General features: G+C 41.0%; 2 protein-coding genes and 1 long non-coding RNA gene across 3 annotated transcripts in view; 2 read left to right on the top strand and 1 right to left on the bottom strand.

Moving 5' to 3' along the window:
* LOC134183499 (acyl-protein thioesterase 1-like) overlaps window positions 1–3,402 on the top strand; it is a 5,890-nt gene extending 2,488 nt beyond the window's left edge. The window contains exons 4-9 of the mRNA XM_062651055.1: window positions 1,801–1,928; window positions 2,041–2,100; window positions 2,381–2,496; window positions 2,610–2,652; window positions 2,712–2,833; window positions 3,025–3,402. Of these exons, the coding sequence (XP_062507039.1) occupies window positions 1,801–1,928; window positions 2,041–2,100; window positions 2,381–2,496; window positions 2,610–2,652; window positions 2,712–2,833; window positions 3,025–3,087 (532 nt within the window). The 3' untranslated portion in view covers window positions 3,088–3,402. The remainder of the gene's footprint in view (window positions 1–1,800; window positions 1,929–2,040; window positions 2,101–2,380; window positions 2,497–2,609; window positions 2,653–2,711; window positions 2,834–3,024) is intronic.
* Window positions 3,403–5,831: 2,429 nt separating this feature from the next.
* On the bottom strand, window positions 5,832–7,223 carry LOC134183253 (uncharacterized). Its single transcript, XM_062650746.1, has one exon. The coding sequence runs from the start codon at window positions 7,179–7,181 to the stop codon at window positions 6,045–6,047; it is 1,137 nt and encodes a 378-aa protein (XP_062506730.1). The 5' UTR covers window positions 7,182–7,223; the 3' UTR covers window positions 5,832–6,044.
* A 107-nt stretch (window positions 7,224–7,330) lies between these two features.
* Window positions 7,331–7,869, top strand: LOC134183266 (uncharacterized). The gene is made up of 3 exons (XR_009970470.1): window positions 7,331–7,491; window positions 7,605–7,647; window positions 7,707–7,869. It is a non-coding gene; the product is annotated as an uncharacterized LOC134183266 (long non-coding RNA).
* Window positions 7,870–8,934: the final 1,065 nt, after the last annotated feature.

Here is an 8,934-nt window from a genome sequence, read left to right as displayed (position 1 = left end):
TTGCTGATGACATCACTCTATTAGCAAAGTTTTCAAAAGATCTACAGAAACTTTGCAATGTTGTATCTGACTGGTGTCGATGGTCTAAATTAGTCATTAAAATACCAAAATGCAGCTGCTTGGGATTGGCCCATAAAAGTAAAGACCATCTTCGCGATCCAACAATTTCAATATGTGACCATAAAATCCTATTTCTTGGCTACAAGTCATTTAAATTCCTCGGAATGCCCATTAATGGCCAGTTATCAACTACTGACTATAAGATCTTTTTAAAGAACAAACTCCAAGAATTGATGACAAAAGTCCACTTCTGTCCAGTTAGCAGCAGCAGAAAACTTCAACTATACCATCAGGCTGTATATCCTCGACTTACCTGGTATCTCTGTTCTCATTAGCATCTAGTTGGATGAAAACAGATCTTGATAATATTGTAATTTTTTATCTAAAGAAATGGTGTAAACTGCATTGTTCAGCTTGTTCAGCTTGACTGTATTTGGATATCTCCAAAGGAGGCTTTGGATTGCCTCATTTATCCAACGCAGCTATTCAATTGCAATCTGCCAAATGTGCTCGGTTCTTAACATCTAAAGATGGCTGCGTCAGATCACTGGCAACGAAGAAAGCTATCAACAACTCTCATCCTGAAAGATTTTCTTGTTTCAGAGAAGGACTAAGGTCATTACAAACCATCCACTATTGTGGTCCAGATCACTCACGGAGATGTGCCAGCAAACTTAATAATTTGGCACCAGATATGTGGGCAAAGTGTGTTAGACATCTACCATCAAGTCAACTATCTTTTATCATAAATGCTACCAACGAAACTTTACCATCAAATGCCAAGTTAGTCGTATGCAAAAAGAGAACCTGTGACAAATGCCCTTTATGTCAAAGAAGACAGACGATTCTCCATGTACTGAACAACTGTGAAGTTTTAGTGAGAAATGGACACTATAATACAAGACGTGATGCTATTCTACATATACTTTTAAAAGAAGCCATAAAATATCTTCCCCCAATGTTCAACATTTATGCCGACCACAAGGATAGTTCCACTCATTTCCCTACTCATATTATTGCCACTTCTCAACGTCCTGATATTGTTATATGGAGGAAGGATCCCATTAAAGTTTATTTTGTTGAGCTGACAATATGTCATGAAACAAACTTTGATGCTGCAAATGAGCGCAAACAAAATAGATACAAGGAACTGCATGGTAAATAACATGAAATAGAAAGGAATTATATGCAAACAGATCAACATTGAAGTTGGTTCTAGAGGATTTATCAACATCATTGGTCTCCAGCAGTTCTTTCATCTACTAAATATTCCAATAAAACACCAACAACATCTCATGTCTAATATTGTCAAAACTGTTATTGAACATTCTTTAAAATATGGCTTGTTAGAAATAGACTACATAGTAAGTAAGATTAGCTTAGATATAGATAGTCATCTTAGATCTTGCTTAGTGTACCAATAGTTCTATCTGTACTGTTGTTTGCGAGCATTTTACTGACTGCATTTATTTTAGTGTGGTGCCACAGGATTGTTAGTCTGTGCTGGCTACATGCAGTTGGTTAGCTCCTCGTTTATTCTAAATAAATGAGTTTACACAGTGTATTGTGAGATGCAGCCCTCTAATACAATAGTCTAATGTATATTGTGAGATGCATCCCTCCAATACAATAGTCTAGTGTATTGAGAAATGGATTCATCTATTAAAATTGTTTAATTAAGATACAATAAAAATTGTGAATTGTTGTTGATCAGTATTATTGTTGCATGTTGCTGTGTAGAAATGTGATGCCAGTTTCACTAAACGACGGTGCTAGAATGCCAGCATGGTACAACATCTACAAATCTGGAATGCAAGGCAGTCGTTTTACAATTGATGAGCAAGGTGTCAAAGAGGCTGCAAGTAGAGGTTAGTCTTGCGTAGTCAGACCCTTTTCCTGCATCATACTTTCGCGTAGAGGTCACTAGGACACTTTGCAAAGTATTTTGTGACACAAGCTTATGTGTGTGTGTTTTTGCAGTGCATAGTATGATCAAAGACGAAGTAGATCATGGCATAGCAAGTGACAGGATTGTTTTAGGTTTGTGACGATTGTGTTTTTATTTGCTGTTGATTTGTTTCTTTGTATAAATCGTCTACACACACTGTGTGTGTGTGTGTGTGTGTGTGTGTGTGTGTGTGTGTGTGTGTGTGTGTGTGTGTGTGTGTGTGTGTGTGTGTGTGTGTGTGTGTGTGTGTGTGTGTGTGTGTGTGTGTGTGTGTGTGTGTGTGTGTGTGTGTGTGTGTGTGTGTGTGTGTGTGTGTGTGTGTGTGTGTGTGTGTACATGATTGTACAAGTTTGTGGCACTGCAATTGTTTAGGTGGATTTTCTCAAGGAGGTGCTATTGCTCTCTATGCAGGAGTAACAGCAGAGAAGCAATTAGCAGGCATTACAGCTCTAAGTACATACTTTCCACTTGATCACAATGTGTTTCAGGTAAAAGCTAGCAGAACACGTTTGTCAATATTGTATTGGATGGATGCATATCTCAACACATTAGATTGTTGTTTCTATTTTTGTATAATCACTTAACCATGATGTCTCTGCAGATACAAAAAGCTAATGCTCATACTCCAATATTTCAATGTCATGGTTGGAATCAATTTTTCTGCTCATTGCAGTATATAATATTTGGATCTGTTTTTGTGAAGGTGATTGTGACCTTGTCGTGCCGTACCAACATGCAGTTGAGTCTAGTGAACTGCTGAAATTGTTCTGCACAAGATACAAATTCAAGACATACAAGGACTTGGGACACAGTTCAAGTGATCAGGTTCAACATGCATTGTCACACTGCATGTAATTTGCTTGGCAAACAGTCAGTTAGTTAGTCTGTTGTGTGTGTGTGTGTGTGTGTGTGTGTGTGTGTGTGTGTGTGTGTGTGTGTGTGTGTGTGTGTGTGTGTGTGTGTGTGTGTGTGTGTGTGTGTGTGTGTGTGTATTTGAATGTATTTACTATTTATAGGTTTTACGAGATGTGAAGTCATTTATAGGCGAACACATTCCACCGTTGAACAGCAACATGTAGCTACAATATACAAATTATTTAATATTAACAGGCATTTGATATTTTTGTTTGATACCAGATGCAAGACATGATGCAATTCTAGTGCACAGTTAGGACAGATAAACAAATTGTTGTATTACAGATAAACTTCATACCAACACCACCCAGTTGCGTTACAACAGAATTGACTGCTCTATAATATTTCTGACATCTTTCCTCAATTAACTTTGTAACTGCATGCCTATTTGATGCTTCAGGTTAAGGAGGTAAAAATAGTGTGGCAATGACTGAACTTGCTTATTTGTTTTAGTCCAAAAAATGAATGAAATATTTATTATCAAGAAAATTTGTAAAATATTATAAAACAACTTTAACAACATAATTGAAAGTATCAAATACCATCACTAGAGAATCATATTTGCTATATTTTTACATCATAATGGTCTGCATGTCTTGCCTAGATCTTCTCAACCTACTAGATGGAAATGCACAGACGGTTTTATCTGTTCAGATATTTGGAGCTGTGATTATCTTTGCACAGACTGCAATTCACACACACACACACACACACACACACACACACACACACACACACACACACACACACACACACACACACACACACACACACACACACATGCACACTCCTAATCTAATTGCATGTGTATTTTAATTAGCACAAAATGCATGTTGTTGGATCACGTGTTTAGATAATTATGTATTGCACTCATCTGCAGTCAGGAGTCGAGTGTCTCATCCCCTACGGCAATGTTCACTAGATATTTAGTTGCACATGCAAGCTCAAATTGTAAGCATGCATCGCAAACATGATCACCGCGCATACACACACATACAAAGAGTTTTGCGCCATGTGCATTGGCTTATCTTCCCTCTCTTTGCTAGCTTTGTCTCGAATGTAAGAGTCGTTTGATTTCATCGTGAGCTTTCTCTAGCTAACTCAGCTTCTAGCTGTTCTTGTTTCTTTATTTATTGCTTTTTGGTGTGCTTTACTGGCCTATATCTAGTTCTCCTTTCAAACGGTCTCTATCTTGCCTATTTCAGCTTCTCGTAAATGTTTCTCCAATGCTACTGATGCGTCGGGAAATTCGTTCTTTGACTTCACTCATCACCGGCGGTTGGAAAACTTTTTCACAGTTAATGATCAGATGTGCAAGTACGATGTCGCGTGATTTCTCACGCCTCCGTACTCTAACAAACAGAAAGTGTTTAGCGTAGGGCAAGAGTCTCTCTGCATCCGGTCCTCCTTCTCTCATATTTTGTCGGCTGCGACTTACATTAATTCATTGGGATCTTGAAATTTTCGAAACTTTAGTTAATAGTTCGTACTCTAGCCGTAAGCTCAAGAACTTCGCTTCCAAACAGAACTTGCCACCTAACGTCCCAAGCATCCGCTTCTTCTTTCGTAATGCGTCCACCTGTACGTGACAATTTGTCAAACAGCACGGCATTCATGATACCTTCTGGGCAGGAGACCGCGAGTCGATGCAAAACTTCGTCAGAGGACAGTTTAGTGTCACCGATGTTAGCTAGTAGTGTCACTAATCTTCATCTCGTAGACTTTTTGTTCTGGCCGTAACAGTTCTGACTTCCATGAACTTCGTTTCACTCACAGAACCATCGCTTTCTTTGAATGAATCAAAGTTGCCCGCCAAAGCGTTTGCGCAAGACGATTTTCCTGATCCGGTCCTACCAATGAAAAACCACAGTTCGATTGTTTACTTGCACATGGAACAGTTGAGACTTGAGACATGCTGTTTGGGAAAGACACACGCCTAGTTATGCTAATCTCACATAGCAAGCTCCATCTCACGGAAATTTCAGTTTCTTGGTTTATTTATAAATATTTCCTGGTTTCAATAAAATATTCAAATGTAATAGTAATTGCATAATCTGTACACTAATAGGCATGAAAGGCATACAGTGTGCGTGCGTGTGTGCGTGATTGTGTGATTTCTATTTACATGATTTTGTAAATGTTTGGCACTGCAATTGTTTAGGTGGATTTCTCAAGGAGGTGCTATTGCTCTCTATGCAGAAGTAACAGCAGAGAAGCAATTAGCAGGCATTACAGCTTTCAGTACATACTTTCCACTTGATCACAATGTGTTTCAGGTAAATTGCAAAGAAACTTAGCCAGACTGTCACACCATCTTGTGCAGAAGTTGTTTGGTCACTCGAATCACTTCATCCACAGTCGGCCGTTTCGACGGTTTGAATTCCAGTAGCGACGTAACGAGATCACAAAATTGACTTGGGAATGTGATATCAGCCGGTGGAGCTCCCGGTTTTTCGTTTACGATCCTCAACGGTGGAAGGTCGCACATACGGTAACCTCTCTGGTCTATTTTCTCTCCATCACATGGAGACTTCTCACTCGCCACTTCCAAGGCCATCACCGCACTTGCCCACAGTTGGTTTTTGCAGTTGTGCAGTTGAAAGTGTCTACAGTCGCGAGCAGTAGTGTATCATAGCACGTAGAATTGATTCTTTGGTTAGCTACAGTTGATCTACTCTAGAGTTGTAGCTGTTATTACTCTAACTCTAACTCTAGAGTTATTGCGATCGCTAGTCCTGTAGCTTGAAAGCAGTCTGGGACGGCGAGCAAAGCACAAGGGTACACAAATCACCGGGGACCGAAATCACCAGCTGCTTTGCATCATGGCCGGTGCTAGGTGTACTCGACATGAGGTCTGGAGCATCGAGTCGACGGTCTGGAATCGCGAGGGTACACAAATCACCGGGTACACATGTACAAATCCCTGTAACACCGGGACTCTATTTAAAGTTAGCTCGAGACACATGCAAGCAGTAAAGACAGTTGCTATAGTATTAGCGTGCAGAGTTTCATAATTAATCAATTAATTAAGTCACATTACAGAACAATTGTCCTCGGCGGTGAATCTAGCTCCTCTGCCAAATCCACCTAATGACAGTACTTTTTCTTTCCGCTCCATTTCTCACGCCTTTGCTTTGCTTGATTCCTTCTCTCTGTTAGCTCTGTATATTTCGTCTTGAAGCCGGCGTCCTTTCATTTCATCGTGAGCTTTCGCTTTCTCAGCTTCTAGCTGTACTAGCTTCTTTATTTCTTTTATTATATCTAGAGTTGCCTTGTGTAATTCTTCTCTCTGTCTGTTTACTTGTACTTGAATCTGGAGTTGTTCCATTTCATCGCGAATTTTCTTTAGTTTAGCTTCTAGCTGTTCTTGATCCTGTTTGCTTTTCTTTGCTAAGTCTGCTTGTTGTTTAATCATGGCCTTCATTGATAGCGCCATTGCTTTGCCTGCATCTTCCCTTTTTTTTCTGATAGCTTTGTCTACTTCGACTTGAATCCGGAGTCGTTCGTTTTCCTCGTGAGCTTGTTTTAGCTCAGCTTCCATTTGTGCTTGCTTCTGTAATGCTTCTTGATGGGCGTTTGCGTGCTGGGAAATTCGTTGATCGACCTCCCGCCTAGCCGGCGGTTTGAAAACCTTTTCACAGTTGACGATCAGATGTGTAAGTAAGATGTCGCGTGATTTCTCACGTATTTCTTTCCCTCCGTACTCTTCAGGTGGATTGTCAACATACAGAAAGTGTTTCACAAAGGGCAAGATTCTGTTTGCAGCAGGTCCTCCTTCTTCTCTTAACGTCTTTTTGTCGTTTGCGACTTTATTCGGATCTTGAAACTTTTTAAAATTTGTTCGTACTATAGCTGTATGCTCAAAAACTTCGCTTCCAAACAGAACTTGCCACATGATTTCCCAAGCATCCGCTTCTTCTTTTGTAATGCGTCCACCTGTGACAAACAGCACGGCATTGATTCCTTCTTTGCATTCATGGCAGGCGGCCGCGAGTCGCTGCAAGACTTCGTCAGGAGACAGTTTAGTGTCAGCGATGCCAATCGTGTCTACAATCTTCACATCGTAGACTTTTCCTTCTGCCCGATCGACACGAACTGTTTTGGCTTCCACGAACTTCGTTTCGCTTACCGAACCGTCGCTTTCTTTGAATGAATCAAAGTCGCCCGCCAAAGCGTTTGCACAAGTAGATTTTCCTGATCCTGTCCTGCCAATGAAAACAACAACTCGCTTGTAACATGGAACCGTTGAGTCAGACATGCCGTCTAGGAGAGACACGCGCTTATGCTAATCTCACATAGCAAGCTCCACCCTATTCTCACCGCGCCAGCTCCTCCCCACGGCGGGGGAGAGACTGATATACAGTTCCTTGAATAGCATTTGGTATGAGTGTACAGGTAATACGCGCGTGTGTGTACATGATTGTATAAGTTTGTGGCACTGCAATTGTTTAGGTGGATTTTCTCAAGGAGGTGCTATTGCTCTCTATGCAGGAGTAACAGCAGAGAAGCAATTAGCAGGCATTACAGCTCTAGGTACATACTTTCCACTTGATCACAACGTATTTCAGGTAAAAGCTAGCAGAACACATTTGTCAATATTGTATTGGATGGATGCATACCTCAACACATTAGATTGTTGTTTCTATTTTTGCATAATCACTTTGCCATGATGTCTCTGCAGATAGAAAAAGCTAATGTCCATACTCCAATATTTCAATGTCATGGTTGGAATCAATTTTTCTGCTCATTGCAGTATATGATAGTTGGATCTGTTTTTGTGAAGGTAATTGTGACCTTCTCGTGCCGTAGAGTTTAGTATCAATTATCGGACACTCCCCAATAGCGGACACTGGCGTACGGAAACCAGACGAAGATTTCATATATCTAAGGCATGAATGTAGAGAGTAGTCACACGGTAACACGACCTGCTAGATTCAGCTTGATTACTTGGCGTATTACTGTTCACGGTGACAAAATAGAACTTCCGCTGCTTTTCCCGTATATCGGACACGCCCATCAAATATCGGACAGCCGCCGGTTTTTGCTTTCAGCGGTACCACAGTTTACTGTCTGCACCTTGAAATAATAGGTACATGTCTCTTCTACTCGCAGTGATAATAACAGATCGGCAGCTTTGCACGTTGCTCTTCAGGAAGCTCAAGTAGAGGGGCGGGTCTTGTTCTCTACTATCGGACACCCGATTTGCTTGATGCGAGTGCAATATAGGCGAGAACCGTAAAGAACTGTGTTAGTGTTGACTGAAGACGTCTACTAAATGCCCACCGAGAACGGAAAGTCTTTGACTCATCTCCGTATCAAACAAAAGAAGTATTTGGAGAGAAAAGTAGATCTTTAAATGACTCCTATGATGCATGTATGGTCAATATAGACGCGGAATAGACTACTACGATCGCAAAAGCAGTGTTCTAGATGTCAAGGCGATGTGTGGATGACGCGACTGTAGGGTCTGGCTGCGCAAGGCTATCTACTGCCGCCGTCTCTAGATTCATTTGTTCGCGAACGATGGCGATGTTCAGGACGTGCTAGATGAAGGAGGGTTAGAAATGTTCTCAATTTAGCACCTGTAGATTCATTCATTTGTTTGTGGACGGCCATATATAGCTAATTCTTTCGATACAGAGACGAATCAAAGGCTCTTGATGCTCTTCGGGCATTTACAAAACGTCTGCAGTCAGTATTAACACAATTCATTGCGGTTCTTGCCTATATTGCACTCGCATCAAGCAAACTCGGGTGTCCGATACTAGAGAACAAGACCGGCCCCTCTTCTAGAGCTTCCTGAAGAGCAACGTGCAAAGCTGCCGATTTGTTGTTATCACTGCGAGTACAAGAGACATGTACCTATTAATTCAAGGTGCAGATAGTGAACTGTGGTGTACAGTCGAAAGCAAAACCCAGCGGATATTTGATGGGCGTGTCCCATATACGGGAAAAGCAGCGGACATTTTGTCACCGTAAACAGTAATACGCCAAGTGATCAAGCTGAATCT

The sequence above is a fragment of the Corticium candelabrum genome, chromosome 8, assembly GCF_963422355.1.
Source record: "Corticium candelabrum chromosome 8, ooCorCand1.1, whole genome shotgun sequence".
Lineage (NCBI taxonomy): Eukaryota > Metazoa > Porifera > Homoscleromorpha > Homosclerophorida > Plakinidae > Corticium > Corticium candelabrum.
This window is presented reverse-complemented; position numbering and strand designations above follow the sequence as displayed.

Excerpts from the sequence above, each read along its gene's own strand:
- LOC134183253 (XM_062650746.1), bottom strand. The coding sequence starts at position 7,181 with ATGTCTGACTCAACGGTTCCATGTTACAAGCGAGTTGTTGTTTTCATT.